General features: G+C 48.7%; 1 protein-coding gene across 2 annotated transcripts in view; it reads right to left on the reverse strand.

The window, feature by feature from the left end:
* PAX5 (paired box 5) overlaps nucleotides 1–21197 on the reverse strand; it is a 144567-nt gene that overhangs the window by 108209 nt on the left and 15161 nt on the right. For both annotated transcript variants that reach the window (XM_087823209.1, XM_087823210.1), the window contains 2 exons: nucleotides 17456–17520; nucleotides 13563–13691 (listed from right to left, as the gene is read on the reverse strand). In XM_087823209.1, the coding sequence (XP_087679335.1) occupies nucleotides 13563–13691; nucleotides 17456–17520 (194 nt within the window). The remainder of the gene's footprint in view (nucleotides 1–13562; nucleotides 13692–17455; nucleotides 17521–21197) is intronic.

The following is a 21197-nucleotide window of genomic DNA, read 5'->3' on the forward strand; positions in this document are numbered from 1 at the left end:
ATAAGCCTTCCGCTTTGCTGCTTCTGTCTCCTTAAGGCTATGTCTTGAGGGAGAGAGGTATGCAGGTTCTTAACTGATCAAATGTGCTGGCATTTAAAAGATACAAACCTGACTGATCCTTCTTTTCAGAAAAGAGATGTTAGCAGGACAAAAGTACCATTCAAAAGTGCTGGTGGCATTTGTGTCTCCGACAGAAAGGGAAGGAAGAGAGAGAACATGGAGGAGGGAGGGGGAACAGCAGAGCTCAGGAAGGGGGGGGGGGGGGTCAGGAGCTGGAAGGGTTGTCTGGGCTCATTGCATCCAAATCAAGAACCCAAAGGGCTGGGGCCTGACTGAGATCACACAGCAAGATAGTGGCTGAACTGGGACCAGGAGCCCAGGCCTTGCCACCTGGTGTCCAGTTTGTCCTGCCTCTGCAAGCTGCCCTCATCTACAACTTAAATTATTAGCTTCTGAAACATGAAGTTAAAATTCTGCCAGTCTAAATTCTTATGGCTCTTTACCATAGCCTGAGTAATCCTATCGTTAGGCCTAGCAGTATAAAGAAAACTATCATTAAAAAATAAAGGAGAAAACAAAAAAGCTGGGAATTTAGAAAGTTCTTAACAAGGTCATCTTGAGGAATCCAGACTTGGTAAAAACTCTGCCCTGATGGTAGAAATCATAGTAGCTGATATTTTTAAAATTTGTCATGTACCCGTCCTAAAATCAAAACATTTTAGGTAACATTTTTTAATTACCAGGAAAAGAGGGAATTATTATTATCCCCTTTTGACAGATGAGGGAATTGAAGCTCAAAGAAGCTAAGGTCATTGTCAGAGCTCGCACAGCTAGTCACTGGGAGGGCTGGGCTCAAACTCCAGTCCACTACCCTGCTGAGGTTTAAAGTCCACATGTGATCAGCCAACTGCTCCTGAAGCTGACCAACTTGAAGGTGTGACAGAAAAGTGTGCACAGCAGTTGGGGGAAGCCACAGAAATGGGGTACCTGAGTAAGAAAGTGGGGTCTAAGCCAAGGTCCCCCAAAGCTTTGCGTGGCAAGGTGATGGGAGACCAGGCAGAACTGGAAGAAAAAAAAAAGGTGGAACAGAAGCCCCATATTAGAGGTGAGGACATTCCCACCGATGTTGTCCTATTGTGACACTCTGTAAGAGGTAGACCAAGGTGGCAGGTAAGGTTACTCTGTAGCCAACCACTGGAGGCCAGTCCCAATACTGCCACTGTGGAGCTATGTGACCAGGGACAATATCCTTGATCTATAGGAAATGGAGATAATAAGAGTATTCACTGGGTACAGTGGTGGTAAGTATTAAATGGGTAATAACTTAAAATAGGTATACTAAACACTCAATAAGTGCTGGCCATTATAGTTACAGTTCTTGTTTGGGACCATGATCTATATGCACCTGAAACATGCTCAGGTAAGGCAGGCAGAAGGAGGGCCCCAGGCCCCAGCATGCATATCTGCGCATGGATGTGTGTGTGTTTAGACCATCGGAGATCTCCCTCTCTCTCTAGAATAGTTGTCATGAGATCCTTTCTGTGGGACATGACTCGGCCAGAGAATGGACACTCTAAGGTCAGGCAGGAGTGGGAGAGTTTGATGTGCAAGGCTCTGAGTTCCACTCAGGAGTCTGCGCCCACAAGATGGGCTCCGGGCTTCTATGACATTCAGAGTCCTAATCAGTACATATTTGCTACCATGAGCCAGGCCCTGTGCTGGGCACCAGGAGACAATGGTGACCACTACAGACACTGTTCCAGCTCCCATGGGGCTCACAGACTCACAGAAAATACAGACAAGTGACAAATAAGATATTTTTGTCAATACACAGGTTCTGTATGCTGCAGATATGGCCAGGGGAGCTAACAATGGAGCGTCAAGGAAGCCTTCACTTAGGCGGTGACATTTAAGCTGGAACCTGCAGTTTGGGTGTGTCAGCTGGGTTGGGGTGGGGAGGACAGTTTTTTGGGAAGTAGGAACAACATTATACTAAAAAGCACCCTTTATTCAGCACATATCACACATACTGGGCACTTATATGCATTACCTCATTCAGTCCACATAACCCAATCATAGACACAATTGGTGCCCTCGTTTTACACTTAGGAAAACTGAGGCTCAGAGAAGTCAAATAACTTGCCCAAAGTCACACAAGCAGGCATTGGTGGAATTAGCACCAAAACCTGACCCTACAACCCATGCAAGTAACCCTTAGGCTACAAGCAGGAAAGGACAAGTGATACTCAAGGCATGGGAAGGAGTTTGGTATGAGTGGAGTGAACATGAAAAGAGGAGGGTGAGGGGGGATGTTGCTTGTGAGATGGACAGGGGTGTGACCACAGAAGGCCCTGCAGCCTTGTGAAAAAGTTTGGCTTCTGAGAAAACGGACAGATTTGAATGCTGAAAACCCTTCAGGCAAGTCACTGTTCAGAATTGGATTTCAAAAGTGCCACTGGGGCTGCTATGTGGAAGGTGGACTGTTTGGAGAAGTCAGGGGCACTGGAGGTGGGGAGCCACCAGGAAGCCACAGCAATAGTCTAAAGGAGAGGAGAGAGTGCTTGGACCAAGGCAATAGCAGTGGGGATGGAGAAAATGAGCAGATTCAAAAGATATTTAGGGCAGAGATGCAGTGATCTTGAGCAAACTCCTGCCATAAAGCCTTTTGTTGTGGCCACAGGCAGAGACACAAACTTTCTGAGCCTTGAGGACAGCAGAATGCCTGCTTCTGGCTGACTTAAATTCCAGGGAAAATGATAAATAGCACCCCCACACCCCCGCCCTACAGCACCAGAAGATATTTCAAAGCATTTCCCAACCTGCTATTTTATACAAAAGTCCGTGAGGGAGGAGTTACTATAATCCCAACAGATGGGAAGTGAGCTGTCCAAGGTCACACAGCTGAGAGAGAAAGATCCTGAAACGAAATCCAGCTCCAGGGCTCTCTCTGGCACACCACAAATGTCAGAGCCCAAAGACCCTTAAAATCACCTGTGTAATTCTCCACATTTTAACATGAGGAAAACAAGGCAGAGAGGAGTGACTTGCCCAAGGTCACACAGCAAGTAAAGGCTTAGAACAGAACCAAAGACTCGAGTCCCAGGACATCTGCACCACTGAAGTGAGGAAGGGCCAGATTGATCCCCAGTGGCGATGGTCCCACCTCCCCCTACCTTGACTAAATGCTGGCAGAGAAGTGAGACTCTGACAAATGGTCAGCCTGTCTGGCCCTGCTGCCTGCTCCCCACCGAGTCACAAACATACCACAAATGGCCCGGACACACTGCCCTGCTACCCCTCTTGTCCCTAACCCTGGATGGCAACTAAGCTGTCTTGGGTCAATGGTGCCACCTGGTGGCTGGTGCTGGGAAGTGTCTGGCCCCTTTGTTTCTCACCCTTTCTGATTCCTCTAACCTAGTCTGGTCTCTCCAGCCACCCCTTTCTCTGTTTCCTCTCGTAGCTCACTTTATTTCACTACAAGTGACCTCATTCTCACGCATCTTCTCTGGCACCTGTTAGTCTCCCTCTCCCCATGCTTCTCAAACTACCTTAAGACATTGTCTTTTTTTCTCCCTCACCTCCATTTTAGTCCATTAGGCCTAGGAAGGACTAATGCGAATGATAAACTTGTACCAATGAAAATGAAAACTGGACATTTCAAAGTGAGACCACACACACACACACACACACACACACACACACACACACAAGTGACCACCCACCAGCATTCCAGAAAAACCCAGAAGCCCCTATGGAATCAGAACAAAAATCCCCTTTCTCAACTGCCTTTCAGACCTGGCTTTTCCTCAAATGCCAGGAGTCAAGATAAATACCAAACCCACTTCTTTATTTTGTTTTATTCCTAATCAATATCACTTGCTGGTTTTTTCCCACCCAAACTAAGCCCAGGGTGGGGTCTCAAGGGTCTGCAGGCTAACGCAGAGCTAAGCTAAGAAGGGGAGACATGATTGGGTCCCAAACATCCACTCCCCATGCTCTTAGGGAGCACTAGGTGGCTGCTGTTGGCCCCCAAAGGAAGCCCTCTGGAGACAGATCAAACCTACAGATATTCCACTGGAACAGAAAGGAACCTCAGTAGCTGTGCTTTTCTTGTGTAAGCTCAAGCTTGGGAAAGGGTTTAGAAGCACTACAGCCCTGGCCAGCTGGTTAGAGAGTCGATCCCATACGCCAAGGTTGTGGGTTCAGTCCCCGGTCAGGGCACCAAGAATCGACCAATGAATGCATAAACAAGCGGAACAGCAAATCGATGTTTCTCTCTCCCTTCCTCTCTTTCTCTCCCTTCCTCTCTCTCAAATCAATTTTTAAAAAGAAACAAAAACACATTGCTATTGTTTAAAAAAAGAAGAAGCACTGCATACCTCAACCTGCTATAAGACAAGCCCAGCGTGTCTTGTCACTCCCCCTTCCCCAGCTCAAAGACCTACCATGGCTCTCGCTGCCTTCGGGAGCTAAGAACAGGACAAATTGATGGCACCTTTTTAAAAACTAAGGCCACTTAACTGCTCTTCTTATCTGTATAAGTAATAACCTCAGAGTTTGCAGCAGCTTAAAGCAGAAATTCTCAAGGTCTAGCCCAGGGACCCCTGGGGGACTCCCCAAGAACCCTTTAAAGGGTCTGTGAGGTGAAAACTATTTTTATAATAATACCAAGATGTCATTGGGCTTCTTTACTCTCACTCTCTCACAAGTACACAGTGGAGTTTCCCAGGGGCTCTAAAATGTGTGATGTCAAAACAACTCAGATACAGAAGATATGAGAAGCCAGCTGTCATTTATTAAGTTAAACACTAAAGAGATTTGCAAAATCCTAAAGCAGTGTCACTCTAAACATTTTGGTTTGGAAAATAGAGTTCTCTTTTATTTCAAAAATGTTATTTATATTTCTTACTTATTACTTTTATTTTTAATGAATTAATAAGTAAAACTTTAAAATTTTGTCCGTTTTAATTAACCCACATATACTAAAAAGGTCCTTGCAGTCCTTTATCATTTTTAATCGTTTAAATGGGCCCCAACACAAAATGTTTGTGAACCACTGATCTAAAATAAAGCCAAAGGACTTGACATGGGATGAGGAGAAGCTCAGAATCTTGGTACCAAAAAGAGCCTTAGCAATGTATTAATCCTATATTGTAGATGAGAAAACTGGGGCCCAGAAAGAGAAAGGGGTTTCCCTAAGGTCACTAGCAAGTCTGCCACAGAATCAGGACAGGAACCCAGAACCCCTGGCTCCCCGCTCCCAGGCTTCTTCCCCTGCCTCAAAGGGCTCTATTAGTTTGGAGCACTGCAAAGTCCCTGAACCACGGAACTTTGCCAAAGTCTGAGAGAAAGGACCACAGGACCCTCTGCCCCACAAGGCAGCAGGGCACAGGGTGGGAAGAAAGCAGCTCTATTCCACCTTGAATTCCTTCCAGACTGCCCTGGCAGTGGTCGGCTCACCTCAGATGGGACTCTATCCCCTCTTGTTCTGGGCAACCCCAGACCCAACTCTCTGAACTGAGATCAGCACAGTGTGCCACCCTACCCTTCACATCCCCGGGGCTCTCCAGACATCAGTGCACAGTCCCATGGGAAAAGGAGCTGGTGGGGGAGGGGAAGAAGGGCCTTGGGCAAAGCAGGTGGGCAAACAGGTGGGGTTGGGGTAGAGGGGGTGTTCAGTGGTGTTGGCTCTCATGCAAGCTCTCACTTAGTGAATCAAAGTGAAACTCAGAGACCCAGGGGCTGGGAGGAACAGAAACCTGACCCACCACCCAAGGGACAGGCCCTTGGCACTAGGGAAAAGCCCAAGGAGCCCCTCTGATTGACCTCCTGGCCTCAGGTCCCCTGCTTTACCAAGGAAGCCTCTGAAACCTGTCTGCCTGGGGCTCAGTTGCGGGGCCAGTGACTGCAAGGCTGGAAGGAGTGGCCAGCCAAGCTGGGAGATGAAAGCCTGGTCTGTATCATCTCTGCCACTAACTACCCCCTGCACTCCCTGGGCGAGCCTGCTTCCACTGTGCCTGGACTGCCCTGTCTAGAGGGTGTGGACTGAATGACCTCAGTCTCACTGTTCTGGGCTGTCAAGAGGGACGGGTCCTTGGCCTGGCCCTACTGCCTCTCCTACCCCACCCACATCTGGCCCAAGAGCCAGACTGCCCACTTCCCTGACCACACACACGCACGCACACACATGCACATGCACGCACACACACGCACGCACGCACGCACAGCTGCATCAGCTCAGGGCCCTGCCTCCATAGGCTTCGGGTGCCACAGACTGACTCAATGAAACGTGTCCTTCAGAGTCCACACTAAGACTCCAGAAACTCAAAGGAGTTTGGGTAGAGAAAAATAGGGCACCCACGCCATGAGCAAGCTGAGCAAGGGAGCAGTCTGAAGACTGCAGTCCCAGCAGCCCCAGACGATTGCTGTCATGTAAGGAAGCCCGCCAAGTATTGCCAGAGCTGATGGGTTTTTCCCAAGAAAAGCCAGACATCAGAAATCTTCTGATTTTTAAATGTCAGTAACTAACTCAAGTCATTTTAAATACAAGGCAAACCAAGTAAAGCATGACTGCCAGGCCGGCAACTGCCACCTGGGTTCTAAGTGATGCCCTCCTGGCAAGTACCGTGATCCTGGTCCCTGTAACTGGCCCATGGACCTGCATGGCCAGCCTGAGGGGACATCCAGGCAACAGCTAATGGAGGACCAAGGGGTGAGGGGGGCTGCCCTGGTGAAACCTCAGGAGAGACCAAGACAAAGTTGTGGCCATTTCCTTCCCTCTCCGCAGAGGGTCTCCAAAGCTCCACGCTGGCCCCTGGGGAATCGGAGGGCGCTGGGCAGCAGTGAAGGACCCAGCACTGCCTCTCCCCCAGGGAGTGGGCTGGCTCTGGAAACCAGCCTCAAGGACAGCATTCCAGGTAGAGGGCCCTGCATGGACGATGGCCCAGGGACAGGAAGGCTCAGAGACTACACAGGGACAGCAAGCACAGGAGGGGCGAGGAGGAGGAATGAGAGGCCGAGGTAGGAAGGTCAGGGCTCTCTGTCAAGAACTGAAGTTAATCCTAGGGGATTAGCGGGTCAGCTGCCTCCCCCCAGGGTCTGGTCAGGGTAGGGTCAGGTTAAGGGTCCCTGGTAGCTTTCAACAGGGGACAGAAGATGACCTAGGAGAATGGAAGAAATTAGGGGAGAGGGGGAAAAGTGAGATGTGTCATATCAGTGGCAGCAGGATACCAAGGATGTTCTGAGGGGTCCATTGTCTCCCTCTAGTTTTTCTGGGTTTTTACTGTGACCTGGTGAGACCCTTTCCCTTCTCCACGCCTGTTTTCCCGCCTGAATAATGACTGGGTGACGTGTCCTAGATGCTCTCCAAGGCCCTTCCAGCTCCGACGGGGAGTCTAGAGTCCAAGCTGGCGACCCTAACTCCCAGATGCCCAGCCCTCCCGGGCCCAGGAGTCTGCCTTCTGCCCTCTGTCCAGGAGGCCTTCACCTCCTCGAGGGCCCAGGGCCACTTTTCATGGGAAACTGAGGCAGACCCTTTAATTCTTCCATCTAGGGACTGGAAAACCAGGGAGGCCAGTGGCCCTTTGATTTGCGGCTGACACCTGGGGGCACTGTTGTTCAGTCTCGATGCCCAGAGCAGTAGCTGCCACAAACAGGAAGCCGGGGGTGGGCAGCTCGCTAATTTCAGCTGCCAAATAGAACTGTGGCTGCAGCCTGCTTGCCCTCAGCCTGTGCCTGGCCTCACAGCCTCAGCCCCAGTGTCCCTCCGTGGCCATTTATTAAGTGCTTACCACCTACCACCAGGCCCTGGGGCTAAACCCTTCGCGAACGTGACTTTATTTTATCCTCATAGTAACCTATAAAACTTCAACTTCCCAGAAGACAAAAGGGAGGCTCAGAGAGATTAAGTAACTTGCCAAAGGTGTCATCACAGAAAGTCCTCAAACATGTTCATCCCTGCCCCATGAGCCTGTGCCCTTGCCTCAATACCGCAACACCTTATTTTGGGCTCCCCAGAAATCAGACGTCTGTAGAATCCGGGTGCCACAAGGGCTGCTTACGATTCCTGACTGAGACTCGGGTGGCAGGAGGGAAAGACAAGTCGGCAGAACCACTTCCAGCTAGAAGGCAGTTATGAAGCACAGACTGCCCAGATTGTAACAGCCTCAGAAGTCACGGAATCCCAACCAGAATGCCTCCCCTGGTTCTCTGCCCCTCCTCTGTCCGGCCCATGCTCACACCTCCAATGATGGGGAGCTTTCCCACACACCCCATTCCCTTCTAGGAAACTGGGAAGGGTCTCTGCACCTTCTGCTCTAACTTTCTGCCTTCTGTCCAGAGCCCAGAAGCACCAGACAAGGTCTGAGTGTCCAGCAGAGGAAGATGGTCTTAAGAGAGGAAGGCTGGGGCCTGCCCAGGATCAGTTCACCTGATTGGTTGGTGAACTTCTGAAACCCCTTTGCTCCCCAGGATGGCTCCGTAGAGGTCTTCAGGGCAGGGCTGAGGGGGGCTCCCAGCCTGGAAAAGGGCAGTTGGTGAGAGAGAGCAAGAGTGAATACAAGAAGAGAGTAAATGAGTGTGTGTGTGTGTGTGTGTGTGTGTGTGTGTGTGTGAGAGAGAGAGAGAGAGAAAGAGAGAGAGAGAGAGAAAGAGAGAGGAGGAGAGAATGTGAGAGAGAGCTAGACCAGGAGACAGAAGCAGACAGAGGAAATCTAAATAAACAGAGGCAGATAACACTGGATGAGATGCACCCCCAAACAAAAGACATGAGAAGAGACAGAAAGAAGACAGATACCCCCACAAAGAGGGATGAACACTCACGACAGGAGCCCCTGTTAACTGCCTCCAAACTTCCCCATGAAGGTCTTGCTGGACTTGACATCTCTTGTAAAGGACGGGCCACCCCTGGGGTTTGGCTGCCCTTCCCGTGCCTCTTCAGACGGAGGGCAGTCCAGGGCCCAGAGGCGGGAAATTCCACCTGCAATGCACCCTCCACAGCCTAAAAAGAAGCTCTGGTCCCCAGAGTCCACACTGCTGCTGGACTGGCGGCTTTCTGAGCTAGTGAAAGGGATTCTCACTCCGCTGACCTCGGTGTGTTCAGGGCCTTTCAAACTCTCGGGGGATGAGAGGAGGGGGAGGTCGAGGGGACCTGAATGGGGGCCCTGGAGACAGGCGGAAGGAGGCCCCCAGAGATCAAAGGCCCAGGAAGGAACAGAGGGTTTGGGGCTGCCCTTTCACCCATGGCCGCTATTCACAACCCTGCCTGACCTGCCACATCCAGCCCCGCCACCGCCTCCTCTGGGCCTTCCGGGGCGGGAGGCACCATCTCAGGCTCTGTCCCCATAGCCTGGCTGGATCCTGAGGCCCACCCCACAGCCTTCTCCATGAAAGCTCTCAGATCAGCCCTACTAAGAGATAAGAGACTGCAAGCCACACCTGGGCAGCACCCTAACCTAGCTCTCAGTGCCACCCACAAGCCTCCTGAGCATGTCTGCACTCTGATTCTATGCCAAGGGGTCAGGCTCGGGGTAGAAACACCCCTGTGTGATATGGCCCCTGCCCAGACAAGTCCATGGGAATGGCAGACTCAGAGTCAGGCACCCAGAGGGAAAACAAGCAGGCAGGACCACTTCCTGACAGAGGGCAGTTACTGAAGCACGTGCTCCCCAGGTTGTTACAGCCCTCAGAAGCCATAGGGTCCGAACCAGAATGCCTTCTTTGGTCCTTCTGCCCCTCCTTTGTCCAGCCCCTGCTCACACCTCCAATATAAGGAGCTCACTACCTTTCCAAGATAATGCTTCCATCCTTGGCACAGCCTGGCTGTTGCCTGAAAGCTGTTTCATGCACTGAGCCATACTCTGCCTCCCTGTAGCTGCCTTTAACTTGCTCCAGCTCTGCCCACAGAGGCCCCAGGGACCTTATCTGCTGTCTCAACCACAGAACAGTTCATCTGAGATTTGCAAACAGTGGCTACATCCCCAAGGCTTGTCTTGGGGAGAATCCTAGAGTTTCTAGACTGAAAGAGCACTTGGCAACCCTGTGGTCTAACAATGTTCTAACTTGTTTGTTTTTGCTACAGAACTCCTTACTCAAGCAGAGTTTTCTGTGGAAGCCCAAAATATCAAAGAGAAGCAGTCCTAGTCAAAAACCCCCTACACGCACACCTTCCTCAGTAATTGTGAGCCCTCTAAAGACATGTAACTGATCCATTGCACCAAGGAACATTTATTGAGCTTCTACTATGTGCCACACACTTGTATTCAAGCCATGTTAAACAATACAGTAGCCACTAGCCACAGTGACTACTGAGCACTTAAAATGTGGCTAGTGCCACTGAGAAACTAAATTTCTAGTTTTATTTTATTTTAATTAATTTAAATTTAGTAACAGAAGCAGTGGAAAACATTTGTTTCTCAACAAAGTGCCACTTCCTCTAAGGAGCATTCCCAGATCCTTTTGGTCAAAATTGGCCCCTCCCTACCTTGCTCTCTCTTCTGGTGTCATCCCCCCATCACACAACACCTCACACACTGCCCGCTGAAGGGACTTCGGGCTTGCCAGTCTGGCATGCCAGCCTGTAAGCTCTAGAGGGCAAGCCTTCTGTGACTAGACTTTATTACCACCCACCCCTGCCCTGCAGCCTGGGCAGAAGTGACACCAGGAAATACCCACAGGACAAAACCCAAGTCCAGTTGGAGATGCCTGTGACCAGAGCTGAACAAGTGACTCTAACGTGTGAAGCCCCAGTCACCTCATCTGAGAAATGAGGACAAGGACCCTCAGTAGTCTTCCCCTTGCCCCCTAATGCTTCTTTTGCCCTCTGGCCTTTCCCTCAGGCTGCTGAGGTCTCCTGAGAAAAATGGTGCCATGGTCTGCTGTCCCAATGGGCCGGCCAGCCAGTGCACCTGGCAATTCCCCTGTGTTTCCCCGGTGGCTGGTTCTTACTTTCTCACCACACTCTGACCATGCCCTTCTGCTAGAAACTCTTCCTCACACTGACCCCAGGCTCTGCTCAGCCCCAGGCTGCCTCACCTCCCAAGCACCTCTTTGGGGGAGGGCTGAGGGGCAGCAGGTAGCCAGACAATACTAGGGGCCTGAGGCCTCAGGTTCTCTCCAGCTCCTCCTGACCCCCCAGGGCATTCCAGCCCTGTGGCTTTGCCAACTTCAAGGAATTCCCTGGGCCTCAGTTTGCTCTCCCATAAAATGGGGGCAGCCATCTCTGCCTCTTCAACTCTCCCTGAAGCCAATGCAAGGATCCAAGGAGATATAGAGGGAGTTGGGGAAAGAGCAGTAGGGAGCACTAGGCAGTAACTCCTTCCAGACGGCTTGCTGCAGTGAGCAAGAGCATTTCTGCGCCCCCTCTCTGCTTAACCATAAACACTCTCTGTGATGCAGGGTGGGGTAGGGGCCTCTCGTTGCTGGTTGGCTTTCCTATTTTTCCGTCCTATAAGCTTCTGAGACCATTAAATCATTCTCCCTTAGTCACAGACCACAGACTGGATCACTTCCCAAGGCTTTCTGGGGATCAGGGCTCAATCATAAATTTCAAAACTGGGAGGATCTCAAAGATCATCCAATCCTGCACCTAATTCCTAATCCTGTTATACAGCAGCCTAGCAAGTGGCCACCTAGGTTCTACTTACATAACTCTAGCGACGGGGAGCTCACTACCTCCCAAGGCAGCCCCTTCTTGCCCTAAACCATTCTCATATTTACAAAGTTCTTTTTTTATACTAAACTGAAATCTCCTCTGCATCTGCCACACGCTGGCCTTTGAGGCCATGCAGCAAGGTCTCCTTACTCTTGCCTTCCGTGTCAGCCCTCCAAATATTTGAAGGAAACATCCAGTTCAATCCAATCTGCTCATTCTTCTCTTCTTTGTGCCCAAACATCCCTAGAGCTCTGAGGTGTTCTCCAATTCCCCCTCCATCCAGGTTACACCCCTCTGGACACATCCTAGTTTGCCACTGTCCCCATTAAAGGTCAGTACCCCAAATGAGCCAAAGTCCTCAAGAATGACCTGACCAGCACAAAGCAGCCTAAACTAACCACACCCACAAGCTGGCCATTCTATACCTTTGAAAGCAGCTTGTGAGGCTAAACAGTGATAGCTGATCAAGGACTGGAAGCCAATACAACACTCCACAAACACAGTAAGACAATCCCCCCAAATCAGGGCCTGTCTCTTTGGCAGTAAACATCAAACTAGATTTTTTTCCTTCCTCCGAAAATCTCTGCCCGGCTCCCTCAGCCTGAGGGAGCTGCACCCAGCTGGCCCCTCCGCCATGATCAAACACAACCCTGCCCCAGCTTGGGTGCATCTGCTTCAAGTCCAGATGACAATAGGAGAAAAGATGACACCTTCAACCCTATAAACCAAAAGAGATGGCAGGCCCAGGGCCTCCTATAGTAACACAGCACAGCCACCCACTGAGTTAAAGACGTGATATGGTGACATGGTGACATGGTGACATAGGCTCCAGCTCCGCATGTCAGGAACGGGGGAAAGCGGTGAGGCAGGTTCCCAAAGCTGTGAATCATCCCCATGCACCCCACAGCTCCAAACAGCGGCCACAGGCTCAGCTTCTATAATGCCTGGAACACGCAGACCACAGGCCAATCCACTGCTGGGCCGACTCAATTTTCTAGTTACAGATCTTAAGTACTTAGGCATGTGCTCGCCAGAACATACATCCCTTACAGGGAGCTGCGAAAGGGAATTGTGCCTGGGAACAGAATAATTGAATCAAGATTTCTGTCACGCTGCTCTCAGGCCCTAGACCAAGGCAGGTTTTTTTTTTCCCTTTCCTGACTAAGGTTTTATAGACTCCCAGGGGGTCGCTTTTCGTCTCAAACCCATTAATGTCAGCGGCTGCTGACAACCCATCCAGGGGAAAGGAGAGCTGGGTTAAGGTGGGCCACTGCCCAGGACAGGGCAGCCAGCTCTAGAAGCCCCAGGTGGTACCACTGAGGGGTTGAGAAAAACCATCTTTGTAACCTTGGGGAGGCCCTTGCACTCTTTCCTTCCAGGCCCAGGGCAGAGATGAGATGATTATTAACATCTTCGGCCCATACCATCACCGCCCCTGGAGGCCTTCCCCTGAGCCAAGTGTGCACAGCCCACCCCCTGACCCACCCCCTGACCCCTCCACCCCATGTGTGTCCCTCTCACTGCAAGACGCCTAGCCCCCCTTCTCCTCCAGGGCTCCCTCACAAAGGGGACGACGCCGATGCTGTGCCCACACCCTGCATCGTATCTGTACACACAAGGTCTTCCTAAAGGCACAAACTCAGGTCACAGGGCTCTGCCAATCTCGCCTTTCTCCACTCAAGGGGTAAAGATTGGGGGAGGCCAGCGAGAACTCTACAGCCCCAGCCAGCTCCCTGTCTGCCCTTCCCCCGTCTCCATGTTCAGGGAAGGGAAGGGGCCTGCGTGGGGGGACTCGGCTGCTCCCTAGGTTAGGGGGTGCTCAGTGGGCATTTTTGCTCCCACCGCCGACTGAGCTCCCTGAAGCAGATCCCGCTGGGTCCATCCCAGGCAGGCCTGTGCCCACATCTCTTACCTTCGTCTCTCTTACGTTTGTTGGTGTCAGCGCTGGGGGACGTGATGCCCAGGATGCCGCTGATGGAGTAGGAAGAGCCAGCGGAGTCGGTGCTCACCGAGGACACCTGCGTCACGGAGCCCGTGGACACTGCGCAGAGGGAGAGGGTGGTCAGGGCGGCAGGAAGGGGAGCGGAGGCGGAGGCCCAGACGAAGGCACTCCCCCTGCGCTGGCTGGAGGAGCAGGGACAGGGAGGAGAGCGTGTGCAGGGGACATTCTCTAGGGCAGGGGCCACACTGGGAGGAGAGGGCTGATCTCGGGCCATTGGCCCAGGCTCTGTGCTGCTGGGGAGGGTGGCAGGGTGAGGATGGGCAGTCAGGGAGGCTGACAGTGCGGAGGAACAAGGGGCGCTGCGTGAAGGGCACCAGCTCAGGTCCCAGCCTGCCCGAGGACACAGGAAGCAGGCAGATGGAGAAGGGAAAGAGGGCAGCTGGGGCCACCACTGGCCAGTGCTAAAAAAGACCCGGATTTGCCCACCAGGCAGGCTGGCTCCCTGCTTACACACCCACCAGTCCATGCAGACATGAACACCTGCACACTCACACACACGGCCAACAGAGCTCCAAGGGGCAGACTGTCCCTTCTTTTTATAGTTCCTCCCTGTGTTTTCTCCTTCCAGTTTTCCTAGATTTTAATATTAATTACATATTGATATAGTACTATATAAAACATAATTACATTGATATATATAAACAATAACTAACACTTTCTGAGAACTTATTCTGTGTCAGGCACTGAGGCATTATCTCATTTAATTCTGAGAAAAAAATCTTATAAGAGAGCTCATATTATTCTATTGAAAAGATAAAGAAACCAAGGCTTAAAGAAAGTAAGCAACCTGCCCAAGGTCACACAGCTAATCAGAGGCAGAGTGGTGACTGGAACCCAGAAACTAGTCTTAACCCCTGTAGTAATCTGCTCTTGACTAATTAGTAATGAAAACCAATAATACGCTTCACATAACACAGTGCTTTGCATGTGATGCTGGCTATTATTTATCCCCATTTATCAAATGAAGAAACTGAGACTTACAAAGGAGAAGTGATTTGTTCCAAGTCATCTAGCCAATAGCAGTAGCACCAGAACAAAGCCGCGGGCCTTCTGACTTAAAGTCTAGATCTCCCCTGCCCAGAAATGTAGGCAGAGGCCAGTGACTTGTTGTCACTGAAGCCAGATCTCTGAGTTCTTAAGGATAAGAATGGGGGAGGGGAGGTTTTGTGCAAGTTTTGAAGTAACTCCCAGCCCCAGAGTTCAAGGGAGAGGCCGGCCAGTCAGTCTCAGGGTCCTCTCAAGCTGTATAGCTGAATTTCCATTTCTGGGCTGTGGGAATTCTTTCTTGGTTCATTAAAACCTACAAACCAATCTCAGACACATTTCCTTGGGCTATAACTAGCTGGAGGCAGGTAGAGCCGCCTTTGACTGGACCGTGAAGGAAATTACTAGAAATGGTGGTGATTGCGTGAGAAGCTGTTTGCTGCTTTCCTTGGAGCACATCCAGCCCTTGCTCCTACAGACCTAGGGGGAACAGTGCCTTTCTTCTCATGCTTGAGTTTGATTTTAGATCTTCCTTAGGAGACACAGAAGTAGAAATCGTTAACTTCTCTTTTTTTTTTCACCAGAAGAAGCTACTCAAAATAGATTTATGCAAATCTCACAACCTTTTCTGTATTAAGGTGCAAAGAACACAGGAAGAAAGAAGATCACAAGTCATTTGGTCCTTTAATCAACAACAGCCATTTGTAACCAAGGCTCACCATGTTGCTAACAGAGCCAACGAGATTAGTTCCAATATTTTGTTATTACACTAGACTCAAAAGATTCAGGTTCCAATTCTTGCTCTACCCCTTACTGGCAACGTGACCTTGGGCTAGTTATTTAATCTCTCTAAGCCTCCTTTTCTTCACTCCTCGTTAAGTTTATAAACTGTAAGGGGCTGTACATACATAAGATATGGTTTTTATAAAAATTTCTGACATAAAACAAAGCATTCTGCTACCTATGAGTAGAATTGTTCCTCTAACACAACTGAAAGAATATTATCAGTTACTCTTCATTTGAGATTCATTGCTCAGTGACCTGAAATAGTTAAAAAGCTGCCCAAGTGAAATCTCAGCCTCGAACATTTCCCCAGGAGTCTTCTTCAACTCCCTTGGCCCCAGCTCAACAGCACCCTGAACTTTCTTCTTGAGCCTTATCTCAGTGTTTTGCAAACTTCTCTTTGTTACATTCCCCCATTAATACTGAGAAGCCCTTGAGAATGGGGATTTTGTCCTGCCTCCTAATTAAAACACTAGTCTCCAATGCCAAGGTCTGCATAGCAGGGGCTTAGCAAACATTTTTTGAATTGATTAGTAAATGAAGAATGATTTTATGGCAGGGGAGAATTCTGTCTTACCTTCATCGAAAAAGGCAACCACGGACGATCAGAGACCTCAGAGAGCACCTGGTTTGTGCCCATAGGTCCACAAATGGGGAAACTGAGGCTCTGGAAGGTGAAGGGACTTACACAGCTTACTAGGTGAGTTCATGACAGAGCTAGAACTATAAGCCAGGCCTCTGCCTGTCCACATTACCACGGGGAATTCGAGTTTTCAAGTAAAGGAGTGGCAAAGGTGTGGAAACCGTACGGAATCTAAAGGAGGATTAAGTGGAATTGGTAGGGACTGTGGCAACCAGAACTGTCAGAGTCTTGCTGAATGGTTGCCCGCTTCCTTACAGTAGAATAACTTTTCCCCAGCTAACCAGAGGGGTGTCCTTTATCCCAAGTGGAGAAATAATATGCCTTAAATAGATGCATGTCTTTGCAGAGAAGGGAAGGGCAAGGGAAACTTCTGAACTCTTGAGTATAGTTAGCTGACCTTTGAACAGCATGGGTTTGAAATGCGCAGGTCCACTTAAAAGTGGTTTTGTGTGTTTTTTTCAATAAATATACGGACAGGCCTCTGTATCCCCTGGTTTCGCATCCACAGGTTCAACCAACTAACCGCAGATCAAAAATACTGTTTTTAATCCGCAGTTGGGAATCTGCGGATGCAGAGGGCCTACTGTATGCATTGTTCTGTGCCATTTGATATAAGGGGCTTGAGCATCACAGATTTTAGTATTGTGGGGGGTCCTGGAACCAATCCATTGCAGATATTGAGGGCCACTGAAGTTTGGGGGCAATCAAACGTTATACTCAGATTTTTTACTGCGGGAAGGGGATGGGAGAGCGGTACAGAGGAGGCGGTGTGCCTCCCTTAACCCCCACGTTGTTCAAAGGTCAGCTAGTAGGAAATATGACTCCCATTCATACGGGTCATGGTCACTCTCAGACTTCAGCCGTGAGTGTCAGAAACTTCACTGGCAGCCTTTGACAGCTCACAGAGCACATGAGATTGAAGCAAGAGAGAGAGAAAGTTTGAGAAGTTCTGCCACATCTTCACTCAAGACGGCAAGTGCACAAAGACTTGTAGAAGGGCTGGTTGATAGAAGAAAAAACACATTCAAAACTACTTACTGACTAATGATGCAGAAAATGTTATGAATAAGTACCCCTTTCTTGATTTATTACTTTAATTATCTGACATTCTATAGACCCCCATTAGTGCCTTTTTTTTTTTTTTGGCTTAGATTTCAATTTTCTGTCTCATGCTGAAAGCTATTTATCATAATAATCAGTAAAATTCAAAACCTTTTAGCAGTATTTATAAAATTCATTTACCGGGTTCAGCCCTTGGAGAATGACAAAGAAGGCGCTTTAGTACGTGTCCCGAAGTGTTTTATGCAGAATTATCTGTCCATAAGAATGATTAAAAGTTCTTTAGAATATTCGGAGCCCACTCAATTTTTAAAAATTTTTTTGAAGTTCTTACCAATGCTGTGACTAGAAGCTGGGACCGGCTGGTTGGGTGGCTGCTGTACTTTTGTCCGGATGATCCTGTGGGCAGTGGGGAAAAAAATTAATGGCTATTTACCACGATAGAAAAGAGATCTCAACTAGCTATGCACAGACTACCAGAAAACCCACATCAAGCTGGGTCACAGGGGAGGGGAGATTCTGAACCCAGGTCAGGAGTTAGGGGGTTAAAAGAATGATGGACGAGTCCCAACTTAGTCCCTACCTCCCTGGGTGTCTTTGGGTAACTTGCACCCTTCTCTGGGCCTCAAGTGCCTCTTGTATAGAAAACTATGATTTGTTAATATTATAAAGACATCTATGTCTCGGAAGCAGCTCCAGCTCCATCAATTCGCTGAGTGACATTAGGGAGTTCCTTCCCTTCCCTGGACCTCTGCCCCGACCCCTACTATCTGTGGAATGAAGGGACTGGCCAAGGTGACCTCTCTGTCCCCTGGGAACCCTCAAGCTCTTGTTTCTCTGCCTTAGGGAGCCACGGGAGGAGTAACATTCCCACCCAAAGGAAGGGGAGGCATGAGTTGCTCTGAAACTAGAAAGGGTTAAAGTGCTGCCAAGAGAGGCTTGGCTTTGCTTTGCTAAAAGAAGTTTGCAAAAACCTTGTGGGAAAGCTTCATGGGGCTGGGAGCCAGGGGTATCCTGGTTTGTCCTTCCAGAGACCTTGCTTCAGTTCTAATAGGAACCCAATTGCAACCCTGAGCAAGTCTGTTCCGTTGCGGGCCTCAGTACAGTGAAAGAGTTAGAAGAGAGCACTCTTTGCCTACTTGAAGTAATTGAATCCTTTACACACACACACACACAGACTCTTACGGAAAAGCCCAGTGTATAAAAGGGACAATAGCGGTGCTGTCTTCCCTTTGCCACCCGGCAGCTCTGATGTCCTGCAGAACGTTGGGTTCTGAGAAGCTTACTTTGTAAATTTCCAGCTGGGACACATCATGGGGCTTCCACAAAACCCTAAGCTCTGTGTGTCAACCAGGGCCAAGCCAAAAGTCCCTTAGGAGTCTGCAAGAAATTTCCTTCTCTGGGTTTTGGGAGAAGGGTGGGTGGTAATAAAATGTTCAGCTTCTTTGGGAAAGTTCTAGTCCAGCCTCTAACTATTCTCTATTAAAAGAGCATTTAGTAGAGTTTTTCCTAATCATAAAAGTACTTTGTGCTCACTGTAGACTGTCTGGACAAGAGCTTTCAGGAAGGCATCTAAAACCACATTTCAGTGTACAGTAGAACCTTAAACAACATGGGTTTGAACTGCAGATGTCCACTTACAAGTGAATTTTTTCAGTAAATATACAGTTGTCCCTTGGTTATCCCCAGGTTTCGCATCCACAAATTCAACCAACAGTGGATAAAATACGGTATTTTCAACTTGAGGCTGGGAATCCGCGGATGCAGAGGGCAACTGTGTGCACTGTTCTACACCATTTCACCTTTCAGGATCCTGCTGTCCATGGAGGTCCTGGAACCAATCTCCAGCGGATACTCAAGGACAACTATAGTTACGTTTTTAGAGAGTCAAAAGTTACATGTGGCTTTTCAACTGCTCAGGGGTCATCACCCATAATTCCTGCATTGTTCAAGTGTCAACTATGTTTCCTCTATGCTAGCAGGCCTGTGCGTTTTTTGGAGATATCCATTTTTTTCTTAACAGAATTAAGATTAAACCATGCATACAGTTTTGTATCCTGCTCTTTTCACTGAGTGTTATAGCAAGTCCTTTTTCACACATCAGACCGTCACTTCTGGAAGTTCGTTTCAAGCTGCACTGGGTCTCCGGCTTGTGCAAATGGAGAGAAAGGGCAGACGTGGCAGGTGCCTCCACTTAACCTCCTCGGGCTGTCGCCCTCTGTGATCTCACGGCTCAGCACTGGCGCCCAGGGCACCCGGCGTTCTCGGCTGGTCGCCTGGACTGAACGCTTCTGTTCACACCGCAGCCCAACCACAGGCCCTCTGGAGCCCAAGCCACGCGAGCCTCCATAGCCTTTTGCCCTTTTTTGACAAGTCAGCATGACTTGTAAATACACTCAGAGTGTTTGTTTCTTTTGTTTTCTTCAACATTTAAAACACTTATTTCCACTAAGCAAACATGGAGCATCCTGACAAAGAACGTAGCGAGGCAGTCTTTTTGATTCTCCAGAATGAAGCTACCATTTGACCTAACCTCTGTATTTTTTTCTGTCACCTTCTCCATATGTGTGTGTGTATGTGTGTGTGTGTGTGTAAAGGGATATACCTATGTGAACATATAAATATACCAGATAACATAGTTTATCTATATACAAATATATGGTGAAACGTATCGTAACTATTTCCCATTGAAATTCAGCATAAAGTCCTAACTCTTCAAAGTATTGTCTGGACATTAAATTTGTACATAAGCAAAGCAAAGAAAAACTATGGTTTTCTTATTTTTCTTTTAAATATTTCTAAATCATTGGTAAAACATTATCAGTTGTTATAAATCACTGAGAGGCAGCTGCATCTCAGTGATTAAGTGTACAGGTTCTGGAACCAGACTGGAGTTTGAATCCTAGTCTTGCCATTTGCCGGCTGCATGACTTTGGGTAAATTACTTAACCTCTCTATACCTCAGTTTCTTCCTCTAAAAAATGGGACCAAAATTCATTCCTACCTCATAAGGTTATTATGAGGATTAAGTTAATAATTAAGTACTTAGACCAGAGGCTGCTGCATAGTAAGTGCTCAATAAATGTTAGATGTTATTGTCAGTGGTATCTTCATAAAGGTTAATGACCAGCTTCAACCTTAAAAGGCTCATATTTTCCACAAATGCCTTAAAAACACATGGGATCCTTGTGGGAGCTGGGAAGGAGAAGGTAGCCATCCCCATCCCCAGTTTTAAGGCTGCAATGGGGCTGTGCTCTACAGGAGAGACCTGAATTGTAGGGAACCCTCCAAAGCTGTCCCCAGGGATAGAAATTTTGCCCATCTGCTTGCAGCAGCTGCCAAAAAGGGAACCAAGAGCACCATCTCCACTGAGAAGAAATAACGGGAAGAACAAAACTGATTGAATCATAACAATTCTAAAAAAGTAAAGAATAAAAAAATAACAAGCAACATCAAGACTTGTCACACTCAGGATTTTTCTAACAAGACCGTGAGGGCTAATTGGCAGCTCACACTGAGAGGCACGGCCTTTGCTTTGCTGAGCATGAGCATGACCCTGGGTGCCATATAAACATCTTAGATGGTCCAACAGAGAAAGGAACTCAGCAATCAACTAGTTTCTATGAGTGAGGAAACTAAAATCCAGAGGGCTCAAGTGACTTGCCCAAGATCACAAAGCAAGTCAGCTCCCAAGCCTGAACCTTTTTTTTTTTTTTTGAGTCACATTCAAAGGAAGTGGTCCCTCTGCTAGATACTCACTGTATGAGGCATAGAGCCTATCTGGAGTCAGAATCCATGTAGAATCTGAGGATTCAAAGCCTGAGGAACTTTGGCTATTACAGGTGCTTGTAAGGATACCATTTCAACATCACCCCCACTCTTTTGAAAGGCTAGGTCCTATCAACACCACCACTGCCGCCGCCTCCCCCCCAAAATTACACTGAAAGAGAAATCATGATGCCTTAAGAAAGGAAATGGGGAGATATAGCTGAATAAATACCCACGTTGACAGCACTGATCAAACTGCCATCGGTACAGTAAAAATACTGGGCCATCAGCTATGCTAAGAAGCCAAA

Source organism: Miniopterus natalensis, chromosome 12 (assembly GCF_054644295.1).
Source record: "Miniopterus natalensis isolate mMinNat1 chromosome 12, mMinNat1.hap1, whole genome shotgun sequence".
In the NCBI taxonomy this organism is placed as follows: domain Eukaryota; kingdom Metazoa; phylum Chordata; class Mammalia; order Chiroptera; family Miniopteridae; genus Miniopterus; species Miniopterus natalensis.